The sequence below is a fragment of the Rhinolophus ferrumequinum genome, chromosome 17 (assembly GCF_004115265.2).
Source record: "Rhinolophus ferrumequinum isolate MPI-CBG mRhiFer1 chromosome 17, mRhiFer1_v1.p, whole genome shotgun sequence".
Lineage (NCBI taxonomy): Eukaryota > Metazoa > Chordata > Mammalia > Chiroptera > Rhinolophidae > Rhinolophus > Rhinolophus ferrumequinum.
Window position 1 is genome coordinate 6676950 of NC_046300.1, and position 20249 is coordinate 6697198.

The following is a 20249-nucleotide window of genomic DNA, read 5'->3' on the forward strand; positions in this document are numbered from 1 at the left end:
CTTGATGAAGGTAAACAACTTTTGAGAGATTTTATTGATCATTCGGCTCAGATTCTGTAGGCAGATAATGTTCTAACAGTGGGCCGGGGGGAGGGGGGGTGCAGCTGGAGTTCAGATTCTGTGGGGTAGCAGGGCCTGGGCCCAATTTTCCTGGGTACTGTCTTGCTCTGTCTCCAAGGACTACATGGCCAAGACTTCCCTGAGCCTTGGTTTCCTCATCTGAAGCTGGTTCTTTTCTCACATCTCCTTCAGGTTTTAGTAATGAATAGGGAAATTTATTGGGAGCAGTGGGAAAAATGGGGCCTCTGGGCGCCTGTCTGGAATCTAGAGCTCAGTCACCAGGGCTGGGTGGGACTGCAGTCTGGGAGGCTCAGGAGTCCTGCCTACCCAGTGTGTTTGACAACCCACCTGGCAACGGGGCGGGCCCAACAAATACGGCTGGCCTTCCAGAGTCTCCTCTACTGTCTATCTCTTGAGGACAGTATGGTACTGAGGCCCCTGGTACTTCTTGCCCTGGTCGTCTCTGGTGAGGAGCTGGTGGGTGGGGAACCCGAGGTTTTACCTCTCTGCTCCACAGAGGAGTGGAGTCCTGACCCTCGTCAGATAATCTACCATGGAGGGCAGGGGCTGGGGGGTGGGAGCCAGGAAAGGGCAAAGATCTGAACCCCTGACCCTCATTCTTTTCTTGGCTGCTTCCTCGACCAAATCCTCACTCCCCGTCTGTGAAATGAGCTGACTCATTGTTGGATGTGGGGGACAAGGAAGGGCTTTGTCTGCTTGGTCCCAAGATGTGGCTAGACTCTGGCAGAAGGGCAGGACTATGCTATTGTGTGTGGTTCCATGAGCTTGGGTGGCCTCCAGCCTTATCGTCTCTTCCTCATAGACCTCTACTGCCTGCCCGCGTCCGTAAATGTCTTTGATAGCCAGGGACCTGGCACCGTTCTTCAGTTTTTCACTTTTAACTGCTCTTCTTACACGCCTACCCTGAAGTTGCTCCGTGTGCAACCACACACCACCTTCTTCAACCCACCCAGCTTGACCAGGTGGCAGGGGATCTATGTGGGCAAGGTAGGGTCATGGACACAGCTGGGAACCATGGAGAAACAAGCTCAGACCCTAAATTCACAAAGCCAGGGGTGGTATGGGCAAGGGAGAGCCTGGGCCCCATATCACTGCCCACCTGCTACAGGTGACCTTGAGCAGCTCGGCCAGGTTGGATGCCCTGGCAGTGAACCATTATGAGCTGCAGCTGCAGTTCACATGTGGCAACTATGTGATGGAGGGACCACTCTCTGTGGATGTGCAGCGGGACGCTGGCCATATTCAGTGTGCTGGCCGATTTGCCAGCCCAGGTGAGCCCAGGGCAGCAGGCAGTGGGTGGGCAGGCATGGCCTGAACAGAGCCTCCCTGACCTTCCCTCTGGCCAGCTGGGGAAATCATTCAGGTGCCGGAAACAGTCACACCTGGGGCCCGGCTGTACACTCTGCTGCTCCCAGGCCTGGAAATCCAGGGAGCCCAGGTGAGCCCAGCACATGGGCAGTGGGGGCAGAATGGGGGAACACAGGGAAACCAAGCCCAGCCCCTGCTTGGCCAAGCGCAGCCTGCAGAGGGACCCTTTAATGTACAGCTGAGCCTCTGCATGATACATGTTCTTGGAGACAGCCACAGAGGGCTCCCATCCCCCAGTGACCATGGCTGTTCTTACAGGAAACTCTTAGGGGCTGAGTTCTTTCAAGTTCTGTGTGTATTGAATTCTCCATGAAAATTCTGTATCACGTTTGTAATCCAAAAAGTAAATGTAGTTTAAAAAACAAAAGAAATAATTTAAAAGCAGAAAGGATTGAGGATCGGGGCCCGGGGACCCCAGGCTAGGGTAAGTGTCAGTGGTGGGGTATGGTATAGTTGGGTGTGGGGAGGTACCTGCTGGACCGTTGGGGATTTTGACAGGGATGCTTGGGGCACTGGGGCTAGGGCTGGGGCCTCCAGCATCTCTGTCCTGTCAGATGAGCATCACCAGTGCCCAGGAGCCTCCGTATTTCCCTGGACCTTTCTCCATCAATGGGCAGGGTTGGCTGCAGGCACCACCCCAGGGCCTCAAAGGCCAGGCTGGAAAGGTGAGCATAACTTGGGATCTGGGTACATCCATGGATCGGGCAGAGCCACCACCTCCTGGAGTTTTGCTTGGTCTCTTTGGCCTCCTCCATATGCTGCCTCTCCCAGACACAGCCCACACCTGCACCTGCTGCCCCATTCTGACTGTCCTCCCACCTTGGTCTGGTTCTGTGGTGGGCTCTGGAGTTCCAGAAAGAAGAGAGATCCCTGGTTTGGGGAGCTCACGGTGCCTTAAATAGAAAGGAGAGAGTTCAGAGCAGGCACACAGGAAGGGAAAGTTCTGGGTAAAGTGTCTAGTGCAGACTGAAGGAGGGAAGTTCCTTCTTGAAAACTTCCATGTCTTGTACCTGACTCTTAGCCACTCGAAGATAAGTCATATTGTGAACGACTCCGATATCACTCTTTTGGGGGCTGTTTGCATCCTAATAGAAGGATTTGTGGCCCAAAAGAATGGGACTCAAAGGAATACCTGTCAGCAGAGTGACAGGTGTTGGGGAGGAGTGAGCAAGCGTTGGGGCTCCTTGTGGTGATCCTGAAGGGATTATCTACTTGAAGGGAAGACTGAGCATAGACATACAGGTAGACAGATGCACACCGGGGTTCCTTTCCTGTTTTGTGCCACCACAGGTCTTCCGGCTTCAGATCCTGGTGACCTTTGGACAAAACCAAAGCTGCGGAGGGATGCTGATGGTGAAAGTTTTGCCTGCCCCCTCCTCCGGCCAGGTGTCCTTCCTGTAAGGCTTCTGTACCCTGGGACAGTGTACTGGGTACAGAAGGAGGCAGGGCCTAGCCCCAGGGAAGTAGAAGTAGGTTAAAGTGGGGCTGCTGGAGCGTCCCAGCTAGCCCGAGTCTGAGGGAAGTCCCAGCGGAGGCCTGAGGACCGGGCGGGGTGGGGTGTACGTGGCGGGGGGGGGGGGGGGGGGGGGGGGGAGGGGGGGAGGGAGGGGCGGAAGGGGGACACGGGATCCGGCAGGAGCCAGTGGCCCCCTTTTGGTTCAGGGAACAGGAACAGAATATCACCATTCCGGAGGACGTGGTTCCTGGGACTAAGGTGGTTCAGGTCCAGGCTCGGGGCTTCGACGTGCGCTACGAAATCCTCTCTCCCGTGCCCTGCCGGCTCTTCTCCATCGGACGCGGTGAGGGGTGTGGAGCGGGGGTACGAGGATGCCTCTGAGGCTGGTTCAGAGGTGACCTGCGCTACCTTCTCGCTATCCTGAGAAACGAGGCTGGAGCCGAGGCAGAAAATGGGTCGAGGTCGCGTTTGAGGGCTGGGCGGGAGTTACAGAGGCGCTTTGGCGGAGGTGACGCGGGGGGCCAGCCAGGCTCAGCGCCCTCCGCAGACAGCGGTTCGGGTGGGCGGGTGGGGACCCAACTGAGCTGGAGGCGGAGCCGAACTCTGCGTCCCCCACCCTCTCACGCCTCCCAGCGGACGGCGTTATCCGGACCACGGCGCCCCTGGAGCTGGCGCCGGCCGCAGGCTCGGCGGTCACCGCGCTGCAGGTGAAGGCCTTCGAGCGGCTCCGGCCGTGGGCCAGCGTTGAGCTCGATCTCACTGTGACCGTGCGACCGGTCAACCGCTGGCCCCCGCGCTGCCTCCCAGCGCTGCTGATGTGAGTACACCCGAGCCTTACCTTGGCCATTGGGAGGACTGACGGCTCGCGGCCGGGCCCGACTCCCACCCTGCCGCCGGCGCTCTGCTCCCAGGGCTCAAATCCCCGAGACCGCGCCTGTAGGTACCGTGCTGAGAACCTTTACTTGCGTTGACCCGGACTCTCCTGGCTCAACCCTTGACTACCAGCTGCGATTCCACAGTCCTCCTGGCCCAGCCAGCCTCTGTCTCAACGACGGGGTCCTGGAGGTGACCCTCCCCCAGACCCACGTGCAGGGTGCTTGGGAGGGGATGGGGGGTGGGCCAAGAGTCTGTGGGAGCTGAGACCATAGGGGTGAAGGAGTGGTGGTGGAGCCTACCTGCTTGGCAGTGCGGAAAACGGGGTCCTGGTAAGCTATCTGTGCATGCCCTGGCTTGAGGCAGCCCAGTGTGGTTCAAAGCTCTCCCAGGCTGAGGCTGGGCCTTATTCTCTGGACCCTGTGGCCAGGTGAATGCCACACTGGACTGTGACACTCGTGGGGACTGCTTTCAGCACACAGCCTCCGTCCTGGTGCTCGATGGTGGGCAGCCCCGGATGACCAGTGAGTGACCATACCCAGGCCTGGACATTCAGGACAGGGCTGTTCTGTACCCCTCTCCCCATCCTCAGGACGGGGGCATCTCTCGTCCTTCAGAAACTGGTAGGGCAGGGCTGTCTCCATTTCAGACCCCTAGGGTGGGGCATATCTCTCCTCTCCTAGACCACGCCCAGCAGGGGAGGGATATTGCCCTACCTTCCTCCAGACCCTCTCCCCAGGGCAGGGACATGTCTCCCTCCTCAGACGCCCAGGGCAGGGCTGGGTACCCCAGGCCAGTTCCTTAATTACCTAATGGCCTCCAGCTGAGGTGCCAGTACTGGTGATGGTGACACCTGTCAACGAGTTCTCCCCAGCCTGTGTCCCACGCACATTCCGGGTTCGGGAAGATGCGGGGCCCTGCACCCTGCTGGGCTCTGTGGTGGGCACAGACATGGATTACCCACACGACTGTATTGAGTACTACACCTCTGGAGGCGCTGGCACCTTTGCTGTGGACCGTCTCAGCGGTATTTCCACCCTAGGGCTGTGATGGAGGGGTAGACCCAGAGTGGACTCTGCAGGCTGAGGCTGAGGCTGTGGCCTCCCCTTCTAGGTGAGGTTCACCTCCTGGGGCCTTTGGACTACGAGCAGCAGAGGTTGTACAGGCTCACTGTCCTGGTGACTGACCACAGCCAAGACCAGGACCCCACCCGCCACCTCTCAGGCTCCTGCACCATTACCATTGAGGTTGAGGTAATTGAGCCCTGAGGCCTTGGAAAAAGCTCTCCTCTCCCTCTGGCATTCTGATTTTCCACTCTGTGCCTCAGGTTCCTCCATTGGTTGGCTGGAGGGGGTGGGGCCACAAGTGGAAAGCTTTGGAGCCTGTTGCCTGACACCTAGGCTCTAGCTGTGGTGGGAGGAAGCTGAGGGGTTGGCCTGGGGTTTTGGGGAGTGGGTGACCTGGCTACCTTCCTCCAGGATGTGAATGACCATCCCCCCGAGTGTGAGCCCCCATTTCAAGAACTCACAGTCCACACTTCCCTGGGCCATAGCATGGAAGTGACCAAGGTGTCATGTCGGGTCCCTCAGGAGCCACAGCGCGTGGCCTTCTCCTACGGCATCATAGGAGGTGAGGGTCATGGGGCCATCAAGCAGTAAGAGAAGCGCAGGCAAGGCCGGCAGCACCCCCCTTCTTCTGCCACTCTGTTTTCAGGGAATAGTCAGAGCCGATTCAGCCTGCAAGGAGCTGCGCTGGTACACAACGACCTCATGTTGGGGCCCCCCTGGCCAGAGCAACCTCATACTTACGAGCTATTGATCCGTGTGGCTGATGCAGGTCCCTCCACCCCCCACCTCAGCACCACAGCTACCGTCATCGTACATCTAGTTCCCTGGAGGGCCAGCACAGTGGCCACTGGCACCCACAGAACCACAGTAAGGGGGTTCTTGGGCCGTTGAGGGGTGGGGAGAGACAATCTTGGAGGGTGAGGAGACACCATTTTCCAGGTGGACGATAGGGAAAGGCATTCCAGGGGGAAACATTGAGTGCAAAGAGCAATACAGGAGAGCAAATCTGGGGTGTGGGGTGGCCCAGCCCTTGGAGGGGATTGAAGGCTGGATGATCAGGTGTTTGGCAGGGCAGTGGTGAGGCTGTGGCTCCCATTTCAGGTGCCTTCAGTGATGACACCTCTGCTTGTGACAGACACGGAGGCTTTCTGGCAGCCTGAGCCCTGGTTTGTGGTGGTGCTGACAGTGACCAGTGCCCTTCTCCTCTTGGCTCTGGGCTGGCTCCTCAGCAGGCTGCTCCGGAGGTAGGGTTCTTATCCCTGTGTCCCCTGCCTCCTCCAGCCCACTATTGGACCCCGTGTGTGAGAGGTGGTTTCAGCCAAGAGCTGATAAAAATACCCATGGCGATGAGCAGACAAACATATTAAGGAGGGCTGTCCTGCCACCAGAGCTTGTAAGGTTAGAGGCCGAGAGACACAGGGAGGAAGCTGTCTCCATCATTGGCAGAGCCCAGGCTTGGAATGGGATGGGTGTGGATGAGGCCCAGGGCTAGAGACTGAGTGTTTCATGCATTGGGCATTTATCCTATTCTTGACCCCTGATCTCCATTTGAAACCGGATCTGCTCCTAAGACTCTGAGTTTCTTGTGGGCACAGGACTGAACCCAGGAGAAGGTGGGGGTAACAATATGGACACTGCACACAGACGTTGGCTATCCCCAATATAAAGGGGTAGATGAATGGTGCTGGTTCCTGGAGCCAGCAGGTCTGCTGCCCTCACGCTTGGTCCCTTCTCCTGGCATTTTAGGTTGGCCCAGGTGCTACCAGCACCAAGCAAACCAGCCCAGGCTCTGCTGCTAAACAGGTCAGCCTCCTTTGCATACCTCTATGCCTGGGAGTCCATCTCTTAAATTCAGGCTGGGGCCCAGAGCCTTATTCTGTATCCCTGCTCCTACTTTGCCCCAGTATTCAAGGAACTGAGGGGTCCATTGAAGGGTTCATGGAGGCACCGAGGACAGAGACACCCCAAGCACGCAGCAGCGTCATGAACCTGGTATGTCAATCCACCATCCTGTGGTGTGTGGGCACTGAGTACTCCCCTGCCAAGTCTGCCCTCTTCCCCGTGGATAGCTACCCTGTGGAAGTGCCCATGCCAGCACCTTCAGGAGGGAGGAGGCAAGTGGGCTCCCGATCCCTTTGGGAGTAGGCGTCTACCTGCTCCCCGTGGATGGGGTTCAACTCATTGCACCCTCTCATTCTTCCCCTCAGCAGCATTTTGATGGCAGTGCACAGGACTCCCGTGAGTCCCCTTCTTCCCAACCCATTCTCCACCTGGGCCCACTTTCTCTCCCTCCCCCATTTCCGTGTCTCCTACCCCCAGGCATCCACCATCTACTCTTTCCCTGAGTCGAGTCAGCTCTCTCCCCCACTCACTTTTCAGCCAATGTTTATCAAACACCTGTAGGACCAGGAAATGACTCAGAGCTGGCCTAGTTTCTCCGCAGGGTGAAAGGGCGGGGGAAGGTGGTGAGGGGAGAGGCCCCCAGATATTCCATTTGTACCAGTGAATTATGGCAGAGTGGTCTGGCACTGGGCTCAGGGGAGCTAGTGTCCAGTTTTGGGGAATCAAGGATGCTTCTTGTGCACTTGAGCCAAACCTCAAAGGGTTTGCTGAGAAAGGGGACAGGTTGGATCAAGCGGGGGTGGGGGTGTTACAAGGGTCCTGGGACATCTTCTCCTACCGTTAGGGGAGGGAGGCAGTTTTGCTGAGGCCAGCAGTGCTGTCTCTCTTTCCTGACCACCTGAGCTCAGGTACAGGCAGAGAATACCTGTTCAACACACGCACGGGAGCCCGGCGCTGGCTCTGAGGCCAAGGAGCTGCTTCACTATGTGGCAATTTCTCCTTCACATGATCGTGGGCTATATTTTCAAGTTGATTCAATAATAAACAAAATTACAAACGAAAAAGTCCCAGCCTTGTAACCCACATGTGGGAGAAGCTCAGAGATCTGTGCTTCTTTGTTCTCACTTGGAAAACTCCCTAGCTTGTGGGAACACTCTAGGGAGTAGTGAGGTTATTTTTAAGAAGGCACTGTCCCTGCTCTGAGTGACAGTGATTACTGCTCTGCAGAGGTAAGAGGCTGTTAGTCTTGTCAGTGACCAAGGGGGCCTGTCCCCTCAGAGGCTACCTGCTCTGGCAGGTGGAGAGGGCCCAGGAGCTTCCTTTTTCCACTGAGAGGAGGACGTTGTTGCTATTTGAGGGCCCACCAGCCTCTAGAGTAGTTTGCCAATAGTGTATGGAGGTTTCCTAGGGAAGGATCTGGAGCTTTTGCACTGAGGTGAAGGTTGGTGCAGACTTGGCATGGACAGTCATGGAGGAATCAATGGTAGCCCTCTTCTGAGAGGCCGTTTCCATTTCTTCCTGATGTGTCTTCTGGTTCCTTGGCCCTCAGCCCTCCCTGTGCTGAGCTGAGCTGTTGTATATAGCCAGGTGGCCTACAGTAACTTGCAGGAGGGCAGGTTCCGCTGGGTTTGGTGCTAGAGCACTTCCCATGCCCAGGTCCCAGGAGACCGCCAGCGTTCCCAGAGGGCCTGCTGCTCGGTGGAGTCCCCAAGTTCTCACAATCTTCTCCCCTCTGCCAAGTCTGTGGACCTAAACCCCCTCAGGGCTCTGGAAGACCGCCCTTCCTGAGCCAGTTATGATGTCCCAGGTCGGGAAAGAAGCTGAGAGCCTTCTGTGGGAAAAACACACTTCACCCCAATAAAGTGAGGATGCTAGAGCTGGCCTCAGGGACAGAAATGTGAAAGCATGCTGTTACTGAAGTGGTTGCAGGCGGACTTTTCCTGAGCACGTACCCTGCCCCAAGGGCTCGTTAAGTCTTCATCTCTAAAGAGCCTAGCTGTTACCCTCATTTTGCAGATGGGGCAACCAAAGCTCAAAAGTCGCAGAGCTAGCTAGTCCTGACACTTGATGTGGGTCTATACTGTGTGACTGCATCTGGGCTCCTCATCCTGAAGCCAAGCCCAGGGTTAGGTGCTCTGTATGGGAGACCAGTCCTCCCAGGACTCATAGTTGGCCTGGGAGGCAGATCGTGACAGTCCAGGACAAAATATGTTGTCATAGGAGCTCAAGACAAGATACTCTAGGGCGAGTAAAGAGAGTGCCTGCTGTGTGCCTGGGCTGTGCTGGGCACTGAATTCTACACAGAAGGACAAACGTGGGCAGTGGGCCAGGAGCTGCTCCGGGAAGCACAGATGGCTGCACCTCGGTACTGATGAGGGCCAAAGCTGGGGAAGCCGCTGGGAAGAAGGCATTATACTCTGGAGCCGGTAGGAGGAGGTACGAGACCCGGTGCGTCCACTTCCAGAGATGGCTTGACCTTGGCCCAGCCTCCTGCTGTGCGCCTCAGTTTCCTCACCAGTGACCCGGGATAGCAACCCCTTCCTTACAGGGTGGGTGACAAAAAAAGCAAACAGCACACAGCAGACATTCCCCAAGTGTGCACACTTGTGTGAGAAGACGCTGCCGACTCCGCACAGGAGTCGCGCACGCAGAGGCGCCAAGGGCGCTACGGCCTCGGAATCACCCGCAAAACCTCTGCCGCCAACAACTCCCGGAAAGGCACGCATGCGCCAATCCGTTCCGTCACAGTCACGTGCCGAAGCATTCGGCGAGGGCCGTCAGAGGCTGGCTCTGATTGACAGGTCAGTCGACCTGTCAGCGGGAAGCACTCCCGGGGCGTCCGGCAAAGAGGCTGTTGATTGGGGAAAGTTTCAGCTGGAGGCGGGTTCTTTGCAGCCCTGGTTACTATGACGCCCGGCCCCCGCCCCCTCGGCTGGCCGCCATCTTGTTGTTGATCCGTACCCAGTGGGCAGCGCCGGGAGCTGGACCGAGCGGCCGGTGCGGGGCCGCTGCTGCGGGGCTCAGCCACCTGCGCTGCCTGCCAGGGGGCGGGCCGAAACCTGGAGGCCCGGGGGGCCCAGCTCCCGTGGGGAGCCGTGGGCGCCCGCTGCCCGGGCCGGGCCGGTGAGTGACAGGAGCTGGGCGGATAGACCGGCCTGGCGGCCGCGGGGCGAGCAGCAGCAGGCGCTGGGTTGGAACGGGCGCGCGCAGGGCCGGGATATCGGCAGAGCATCACTTGAACATGGCTCAAGCGTCCTGACTGGCCGCCTGTGGAGCCTCCCTGATGCTGCTTCCAAGGCCGGGTGGACGGCCTCGGGGTGGAGGTCTGAGAGCCCCGCGCCGGAGGGCTGGCCCGCGGGGGTAGCAGGGAACTACTAGCTTCTGTGATCGAAGCCGCTGACTCGGAGCGCTGAAACATGCTAGTGCCAGCCTGATGCTCTCCGGGGGCGTTGTGTTGCTCCCGGGTGAGAAATACACGTAACCTCCTTCTTAGATGTCGTTCTTGCGAGTGATTTTGAGACGGCTTGAGACTTAAGACTAGACGAAACAGCTGAAATCAGGCAGGCCGGTCTCATGGCCCTTTGATTCTGGAAGGGCGAAGGCCCTCTTGCCCGGCTCCTGCTTCTGGTGCTCCTTAGAGCTCACCGTTTGCCTCTTCCTGAAGGGCCTGGTTAAATGTCCATGATGTCCGAATTATATTTTGGGACATAATTTCTTTGGTTCTTGACCACCACTTTTTGGAGTTGTGGTATGATCTTTTTTGGTCTAGGAGAAAGTATTATGGTGATGACTTGGTTGATTTTACCTCCTAAAGAGATAGTTTGCCAGTGTAATGAGACACAGGAAATGTAGGAATGTGTTAGAATCAGAAAAAATGGTTTTGTCGTGGTGGATAGTAGGGATCTACCAAATTAACTTTTGACGGACTAAATGTATTTCCCCAACGAAAACAGTGTACGCCCCCTTCCTGCGGGGTGGGAGGGCTAGAGACCTGGGGCTAGGTGTGCAGCGAGTTCTGAGTGCTCGCTCCATAACACGTTTTTCTTTCCCTGTGGTCCCTTGGCTTCTCTGCACAGGCACCTTGTCTGTGGTTATACAAAAAGCCTGGATGAGACCGCTAAGAAGTCAAGCAGCAATACTGTGTGCACTTGGGTCAGAATCTTGTCACCTTCAGAATGTTTAATTTTGAAAGAAACCAGCTCCTTGGTCAGGAGGTCCTTTTGGAGAACAGATGCTGAAACCTGAGGAGGCTGGCGGCCTGTTGCTGGTTGCCTTACTTGTGAGAAGAGTGAAGTTGAGTAGTCCTCAGTTATTTATTTCATTGCCTTCCCTCCAGCCATTTTTTTGAATCTTGAATGAGTTTTGACCTTGGTGAGACCAGTCAGTTCCTCGGGCAGTTCTTGATAAGAAAGGAGGGAGGTACTAAAATATTAGGAGCTTCTCAAAATTGTCCCAAGCTAACTAGTGTGTGTGTGTGTGTGTGTGTGTGTGTCCGTGTGTCCGTCCGTCCCTGTATCTTCGTGTCCGTCCCCTCCCGCTTTACTTAAGGCTTCCTTTAGAAATTTAAGGCAGCCACAGGTTTCTTTTAAATAACCTTAAGATAGGCTCCTAGCCTGTTTAGGACCTCTTTGAGATGTAGAAAGAGCCAGACTCTCCTTGGTAAGTTCTTAACACTACGTTTTGCATACAATTTTGGGGGGTCCAAGGGCCCATTACAGTTCATCCGTGGTGTAATCCTACCTTAGAACTGCTGCCCCAAGGAAATTATAGAATATCCAAGAACTTTTATTGCCTTTGTTGAATACTTTTACAACCTCGTGAATATTTATGAGTAGTAGATGATGCTTGATTCAGCATGGTATTTGTATTACCCAAAGGTAGCTAATAGCAGTACTTCTGTGCTGCGCATTTTTAAGTGCAAATGAGTAAAAATGGTGTTAGAATAGCAGGTCCTCGGTCCGCTTAGACTTCTTTGTCTGCATGTAATTCACCTGTTAAAGATCAGCGCTTTTGATTCCTGCGAGCAGCAGGCTGTGGAGATCCTACACTGAAGTCAGAAATGCTACAGGTTTTTGGGTTGAGAGCCGATGTCCTGATGTGGCATTCAAGGTGCTGCTGCCCGGCTGGCCTTAGCCCACTCTCCAGTGCTTACCCTAATCCCCACTAACCAAACGGTTTACTGAACATTCCACACGTTAGTTATTTCCTTACACAAATCCTCTTGCCAGCTGAATCGAGTGGCTTTTGCCCCCTTTGAGATACCCATTTACTTCAGCTCCACTTCTCTTTTCTCCAGAGTCCAGCTCAGGTCCTTCCTACCTTCTTTATGAAACTCCCCAAACATTGCAGCCCCTGTGGATGCTTCACTCCCTCAGAGCTGCAGTAGCATTTTTGCCATTGTACAAAAATAAAATAATGTTTGCTCTTTTAAAAATAATGTTTTGTTTCCTCTGGTAAGACTTAACCCCTTTCCTATAGAGACTGTATTTTTTTTTTTTATCTTTGTGCACCTGCATATAGTAGATGAACACTAAATGTTTATCACAATGTGCAAAACTTGAGTTGGAAACACCCTCTAATTAAACAGGGAAACAGAGGGAATGGGCAAGTAGAAATAGGGGATTTGGTGGCAGTGGAGCTCCACCTCCAACCCTGCCAGAAGGGAGCACAAGTTGACTCTGGCACCTTGTAGAGGCGTATCCTCAGTGCTGCAAAACTTGCACAAAATGCAGAACTGAGGCCTGAACACGGTAATTCTGCATCTCAGAAGGGACTGTGTCACCCACCCCCTTCCTGACTGAGATGCCAGTTTTGACTCTTGGAAAATGTATTGGGTGAGTGTGGCACCAGGTGCTGAGATTCTTAGACCCTCTTCTTGGCTAGGCCTTGGTCTCACTGCCCCCTTGGGCTGCTGTAAACGTGTCAGTAGTATGTGCTCCTTGCTCTCCTCCCAGTGTTGCCCCGAGACTGGGGAACAGTGATGGGCAGAGCTGGGGTAAGGCTGTGCTGTGCACCCTGTCTCTGGCTTGGGGTGAGGGAGCAGTTAGGGACTTTGTGTGTTTGTGCCAGTGGATCTGTGCTTTTGCCCTGATTTTAAATCAGATTTCATTTCTCTTCTACTACAGCAGGATTTGAGCAATGGATTCTGAAAGAGAAAACATAAGACATCTTGGTTCTTTTGTGAAAGGTGATGAAGACTCGTGTGCTGCTATGGCTTGAAGTGACATTTATGTAGGAGGCATTACAAGTGTGTTTTGATGGGAACACATGTTTACCTCAGTGCTGGATCCGTTAGGTAGGGACTTTGTTAGCTTGAGTGCTTAGAAAATTTGCTGCTGAGCTCTTCCATACAAGTTTTATTTGTAGGTGGGAGTGTAGCTCGGTTATGCCTGTCCCTTCATTTTACTGAAGGTGGGCAGGCTAGGGGAGCAGGTCTAGGACTGGACCCTTTTCAAGTCTAAAATTTGATGTCAGTGAAGAAGAGCACCTTGAAGTCCATAAGAATCTGGACATGTTATGATCAAATGATAACTTATAAACGACTTGTTCTATAATCAAAGAGTCAGGTAATGACAAGTGTTGGTGAGGGTGTAGAGAAATCAGACCAGAAACCTTGTACACAGCTAATGAGAATGTAAAATGATGCAGCCACTTTTCAAAAGAGTCTGGCAGTTTTTTAAATGGTTAAGCATACAATTACCATATGACCTAGCAATCCCACTCCCTAGTTATTTACCCAAGAAGAATTAAAAGATGTCCACACAAAAACCTGTATATGTTTATAGCAGCACTATTCATAATAGCCAAGGGGGGAAACAACCTAAATCTCTAACAAATGATAATGGATAAATAAAATGTGGTAAATACGTAAAATGGAACATTATTTAGCAATAAAAAAGAATGACGTCTTGACATATACTATAACATGGGTGAACCTGGAAAACATGCTTAAGTGAAAGATGCCAAACACAAAAGATCACATATGATTCCATTTATATGAAATGTCTAGAATAGGCAAATTTAGAGAGACAGGAAATAGATTAGTGGTCGCTTAGGGCTTGGGGGTGTATGAGAGACTAGGGGAATGAGAACTCCATGTTTCCCTGAAAATAAGACCTAGCCGGACCATCAGCTCTAATGATGCATCTTTTGGAGCAAAAATTAATATAAGACGCGGTCTTATTTTAATATGAGACCGGGTATAATATAATATAATAATATTATAACATAATATAAAAGACTCGGTCTTATATAATATAATACAAGAATGGATCTTGTATTAATTTTTGCTCCAAAAGACACATTAGAGCTGATGGTCCGGCTAGGTCTTATTTTTGGGGAAACACGGTAAAGAGTGTGGGATTTCTTTTTGTGGAATGAATATGTTCCAAAATTGTAGTGATGGTTGCACATATTTGCGAATATACTGAAAACAGTTAAATTGTACACTTTACATGGGTGAATTGTATGATGTGTGAATCATATCTCAAAACTGTTATAAAAAGCCAATATACATTACTTACATACTCTTATATACTTACATGTTTTTATATAAGTAATGTATATTCACTAGTTTAAAAAAGATAATATATGAGTAACAAGAAGAAATAAAAATAAAGGATCATCTATAATTTTACTGTTTTAGTGTATAACCAGGCTTTTTTCCCCATGTCTTACAACTTTTATAAAAATGAGATTATGTTATACATACTGATTTGAATCTTTTTGCAATCAGCAATATATTATAGATACCTGGGTTGGTAAATGATGCATTTACATCAGGGCCCAACAACATTATGTTAAATAAAGTGTCTTTAAACAGAAATATAAATAAGAGATTATATATTGTATGTATATAGTTCTGGAAGATTATGTACTAATTAGTTGACGAATGTATTGTCAAGTGTATTGTTATGTATTAATGCTTGACCCGAGGCTCGCAGAAATTTACCCCTATATTTCCTCAAGGAAGAGTGGTTCAGCATTTGCTAACTTGGCGTTCACAGTGACTATAGAATACAACTACTATACTCGTAAGTAATGAGAATTGATTATATAGTCTTTGTATCTGGCTTCTTTTGCTCAAGGTATGTTTTCAAGGTTCATCCATTTTGTTGTGTTTGTTCCTTTTTACTGCTGAGTAGTATTCTGTTTTATGGCTGTACCATTTGCTGATGGGCATTTGGGTTGTTTCTAGTTTTGGGCTATTATGAATAAAGTGCAATAAATGTTCTCATATAAGTCTTTGTGTGTACATACATGACGTGATCAGACAATATGGTGAATGTTTAAATTAAAAAAATTACAGTAAAAGATACATTGCTATTAATTCCCCTCAAAAGACTCCCTCTCACTTCGAACACACTTATTCCATCATTCTTGCCACTTTCTGAAGCAGTTCTGGAAGTCCTCCTTCATGAGTGTCTTCAGTTGTGCTGTCATGGCTGCCTCGATGTCCTGAATCATTTTGACTTTGGAGAAGCGCTAGAAGTCGCACGGTGCCAGATCCAGTGAATAAGGTGGATGAGGACCCATGGGAATGTTTTTATTTGACAGAAATCGTCGTACCAGAAGCGATGTGTGACACAGAGCCTTTCCGTTGTGATCACAAAACCCGGTGAATGCTACTGCCAAGCATCATCCAACAGAAAGGCAGGGATCTTCAATATGGAAGTAGCGCGTTGAACCTTAGTAATAGTGTGTGACAAGTTTCAACTTGTTCTGTATAGTCGGGTGTTGAGAGAAGGTGTGTTTTAAAGTGTGCCGTAAATCATCCTCCAACATGACAGTGCTCCCTGTCACACATCGCTTCTGCAACGGCAATTTCTATCAAAACATTATGGTGTGTCCTCATCCATCTTATTCACCAGATCTGGCACTGTGCGACTTCTGGCTCTTCCCCAAAGTCAGAATGATTCAGGACATCGAGGCAGCCACGACAGCAAAACTAAAGACACTCACGAAAGAGGACTTCCAGAACTACTTCAGAAAGTGGCAAGAACAATGGGATAAGTGTGTTCGAAGTGAGGGGGAGTATTTGGAAGGGGATTAATGGCAATGTGTATTAAATTTTATTTAAACATTCACCGTATTGTTTGATCATATCTCATATGTTTTCATTTCTCTTCAACTAAATAAGAGTAGATTTGCTCTGACTCCCAGACTGCATCAGAGGGACACTGTTTCAGGAAAAGTTGAAGAGCACTCCTGTGGACTTTGGGCCCAGTTTTGTTGTTATTCTTCCCTCATAGTCTCAGCTCCAAGTTTCATTTTCCATTTTGCCAGAGTTCCAGGTCTAACCATACTGAATCGAGAACTAAGGGATACTCTATTGAGGTTGGAAGTTGAAATAACCAGGAACTGTTGCAAGTAGACAGACACAAGCTACTAGATTGAGGGAGTCTTTAGAATTTACTTCCATACTTGTGTTTCTAGATTTCTGTTAATTGATACAGGCCAGGAGGCTTCTTGGTCATGCACAAATTCTTCCTTCCTGTCTCTATGGAGCCTAGTCTTCGTGATTTGTGCCTTTGTAAAGTGTCCAGGCCCAGTTACCAAGGTGGGGACTGCCTCTTTAGACTGTTGGTCATGTGGAACATATTTTGGGACTTTAAAAAGGTACTTGTGAATTAATTTTAATTTTAATTCACATGTACCTTTTAAAACTTGAGGCTTCCTTGTCTGATGATCTTCCATGTGTGTTACTGGAAAACTAGCACCAACCGGAGGGTCCTAGCTGGTGCTCTATAGATTTTAGTTTCTGGGCACAGCAAGCAGTGCTTTTGGTGACGAGGATTTGTCCCTTAAATCCCCCTCCCATTAAAAATCGTTTGCACACTTTGCCTCTTTATAGCTCTGTCTCACCATTGACTTCTTGGGCAGTGTTCAGTGACTACTGATTTCTTTGTTGTCAAGAACTTGGTTATCAGAATCCTCTTTTAAAGCTTTCCAAATCTCTTTAAGAATGAAATTAATTTTTATAGAGCTGCTAAAATGGTATTTTCTGGATGGAAGTAAGGTGGGAATTTAAATGAATGGAAATTTCATGTGGGAATTTGTTCAAGTGAAAAAATTACTCTTTAAATACTGCTTTTTTAGAGGGCATGTTATTAAAAATTTTGTCTCTATATTTTATTTATAGTTTACTGTATTATTTATAGTTTGTTAGGAGAGAGAACCAATATGTAATGTTCCTCTTCATTGATTGGAATCTTTATTTTCTGGTCTGCATTTCTTCTCTTGAATAACTAAGTGGACAAAAGAAGGAATTTCTTTTTTAACAGCCCTCTGAGACAAATAGTAGTACATTCATTTTACATTTGAGGAAACTGAGAAAAAGATGTTTAGACCACAAAGCCAGGAAGTATGAGTGCTCAGACAGTACCCATGAGTTGTCATGATAGATAGGCTCTGCCTTCTAGTGTTAATTTAAGTACAGATTATTTTTTAACCCTTAAATGATTACTTTACGTTGTTAATTTTTTCCTCTTAAAATAACTCGATGTATAAAACACATATAAAGTGCACCAAATTTGATGATTTTTACACATGTGTACATCTAACAACCACCCAGATAAACAATGAGAACATTTAAATAGTTTGGCTTTTTAAAAAATAGGCTATTTTTTAGAGCAGTTTTAGGTTCATAACAAAAGGGAAAGGAAAGTACAGAGTGTTCCCATATAGCCTTTGCCCCCACACATGACATAACCTTTCCCTTTATCAATATCCCAGTCCAGAGTGTGGGCCATTGTTACAGTCTGTGAACCTGTGTTACACGTTATCACCCAGTCCTTGGTTGACATGAGCGTTCACTGTTGGCATCGGGGTGTGGACAAAGGTACTGTGACGTGTATGCACCATTGTAGTACCATGCAGAGTAGTTTGGCCATCCTAAAAATCCTCATCCTTCCCTCTCCCCCAACCACTGACCTTTTTATGATCTCCTTAGTTTTACCTTTTCCAGAATGTTGTCATACAGTTGGAATCTTAGAGTATGCAGCCTTTTCAGGTTGGCTTTTTACACTTAGTCATACGCATTTAAGTTTCCTCTGTGTCTTTGCAGGGTTTGATAGTTCATTTCTTTGTGATGCTGAGTAGTATTCCAGTGTCTGGATGGACCATAGTTTATCCATCACCTACTGAAGGACATCGTGGTTACTTCCAAATTTCGGCCATTATGAATGAAGCTGCTATAAATCTTCATGTAATCATTTGTGGGTTTTTTTTAATACAAAATTGGTCTGGATGCTTGTGTGTTCCTTAGAATGAAAAGCTCTTTTTTTAAAGAAGAGGCATAGGGCATTTAATATTCATCATGAATTTAGACGGACTTTAGGTTCTGAATTTGTTACAAATTGCAGGTACAGCTTTTTCCTTTTTTCACTTTAGCTTTCATCTGTTTATCCTCTGTGTGCTTTAGTTTCTTCATCTTTTAAATGTAGAAAACTTTTCCTTTTCTCTTAAATAGCTTTGCACCCTGGCATGATACCTGGGAAGTTGGGAATATTTCCTGGGAATGTAATCTGTGCTCTTCAGCAAGCCTGACTTTTCTGGATTGTAGCCCTTGTTAGCCTACTGGTCCCTGTGGGCTGCTGATGCTGTTTGTAAAACTTCTTGATGGTAAAAATTCTTATCAAGACTCTTTGAGGGTGAGTGAGAAAATACTTGTAAAGTATTATGAGTTACTTTTAGGTAAAAGCACTTAGAAGTGATAGGAACAAATCAAAACCAGCTTTTCTGTAAGGATTTGATCTTTTCAAGGATAAGACTAGTTAGGGTCATACCCACTGAACAGAACAGGCCCGTCTTTTAGTTCTCATACAACCTGCGATGAAAATTCTTCGTTAGAAAAAAGTTGAGCTGATTGGTTCTGCAGCTCTTCACTTGACTGATAAACCACGTAAGGCAGACGTGGGGACTGTGTATCCCCTCTGTTCCCTGCAGCCAGTCTGATTGCTGTGTCTGCTGAGGACCACGTGAGTGGTTGGTACCCTGACAGCCTTGCTTTGCTGCACTTTCTTCCCATGTCGGTTATTTTGTGTCTATGTACAACTACTTTAGTTTTTCCTTTTAACAATTCAAATTTTGTCTCAACAGATGTCAGTAGAGCCCCACAGAGGCCTTGCGTCTGAGCTATAACATGGTCTTGGTAGGTGAAGGGATGCTCACAGGTTTGCTCTTCTGCCAGGGTAGAGTGCGGGTGGGTGGGTGGGAGAGCATGTCTTGTGAGTTGGCTTATATGTTTTATAATGCACGTAACTGCAATTGGATTTAGATGTTGTGTTTTTTCCCCTTGTTTATTGCTAAAGGAAGCATTTTTCAACTGCTCTTCGCAGAAAGTTCCCTCCTGACCATGGACATTGATGCTGGTTGGCAACACTCAGAATGTTTCCTGGGTGTTTTGAAACCCTCCAAGATGATATATTCCGACCCTTGAATACATTGGAACTGTAATGTGTAGGTTTTCAGGATGCTATGTCTTATTCAAGTGGGATAGTTTTAGGATCTTAGACAGTTTTTAGAGTGTGTAGAATTTGACAATTGTTTTTCGATTTCTAGGCGATGACTAAAATTGCAGAGAGAATAAGTGATTTTCTTAAGAGCAAGCCTGGTTCTGAAACTCTTGGTGCCCCTACCATCCGGTCTGTCTTCCTCACACCCTGTGGCCTTGCTTTCCTGCCCTGGGAAAGAGACACGGAAGGAGTGTTGTCTGTGGTTCTGAGAGGTTGGGGTCCCCCATCATGTTAAAGGCAGTGAACTCGCTGAGCGAGTGAACCTGTGGGTGTTCTGCTGAGACTGCTCACCTCGGTCAGCCCCACACGGAGTGATGCCTGCCTCCGCGACCAGTCTGAGAAGAGCTCTCTGCGCTCTCCTCGGAGCAGGGCAAGGGAAGTGAGTGCGGGTTTCACACACTTGCCAGCTGTGGCACCTTACCCTCACAAGTCAGCAGGCTTGACGACTCTGCTTGTAACACCCTGCTGACAAACCTCCTCCCCTGAGCTCATGGAGTTGAGCAGATAAAAGGGAAGCTTGTTACTTGTTAAGTGGTTAACTTCATGGCTGGTTTTAATTTTTCAAAACTGTTTGGGAATAGTTTTATTTAGCTGTTGTAGTCTTGCCTGCTCCACACTGTGGGCAGTGCCAGTCTGAGCCCTTGACCTGCCTCAAGTTCTTCAGTGACTTCCCCGTGGGAAGTGGGTCAGGTCCCAACTCCTGAGCCTGGGAGACGAGGCGCTTCATGTGGCTCTGTCTTAACTGCTCTCTAACTGCATCTCTTGACCCTCTGGTGTCAGTTTCAGGTGCCTCTCCTCCTTCTGGGCTTTTGTCTGTGCCTTTGTCTTTGCTCTCGCTTCCCCCCCTTTTCCTGTCTCGCTCGTTATGGTTCAGATTTCCACTTAGATGCCATTCCCTCTAAGAAGCCTTTCCTGACCCCTCCCCTCTGTCCTGGCGTCTGCATAGTACTCTCCTCATCCTAACATTTACTGTACTCTTAAAATAGCTTGTTTGCCTCTCGTCTCTACCTGCTCGCCATCCTCCCTCGCTTTCAGTTTTCTGAGGAC

The 20249-nt window shown here is 49.7% G+C and overlaps 2 protein-coding genes across 4 annotated transcripts in view; both read left to right on the plus strand.

Moving 5' to 3' along the window:
* The first annotated feature begins 400 nt into the window (after positions 1-400).
* CDHR4 (cadherin related family member 4) lies at positions 401-7736 on the plus strand. Of its 2 annotated transcripts, XM_033132055.1 has the most exons (19): positions 401-526; positions 884-1068; positions 1190-1352; positions 1428-1519; positions 2004-2114; positions 2740-2846; positions 3112-3248; positions 3539-3722; positions 3817-3970; positions 4209-4302; positions 4602-4805; positions 4892-5031; positions 5257-5407; positions 5492-5712; positions 5947-6089; positions 6592-6648; positions 6750-6837; positions 7056-7083; positions 7596-7736. In XM_033132055.1, the coding sequence occupies exons 1-19, from the start codon at positions 484-486 to the stop codon at positions 7649-7651; spliced, it is 2358 nt and encodes a 785-aa protein (XP_032987946.1). In that variant the 5' UTR covers positions 401-483; the 3' UTR covers positions 7652-7736. The 2 variants fall into 2 exon arrangements, with proteins under 2 accessions (XP_032987946.1, XP_032987947.1); XM_033132056.1 differs by lacking the exons at positions 1428-1519; positions 7596-7736 and having other exon boundaries at positions 461-526; positions 991-1068; positions 7053-7474.
* A 1875-nt stretch (positions 7737-9611) lies between these two features.
* Positions 9612-20249, plus strand: part of IP6K1 (inositol hexakisphosphate kinase 1) — a 48187-nt gene continuing 37549 nt past the window's right edge. The window contains exon 1 of one of the 2 annotated variants that reach the window (XM_033132058.1): positions 9612-9810. The gene's annotated coding sequence lies outside the window, so the exon portion shown is untranslated. Of the gene's footprint in view, positions 9811-10133; positions 10152-20249 lie in introns of those variants that run through there. The other variant, XM_033132060.1, reaches the window with a different exon arrangement.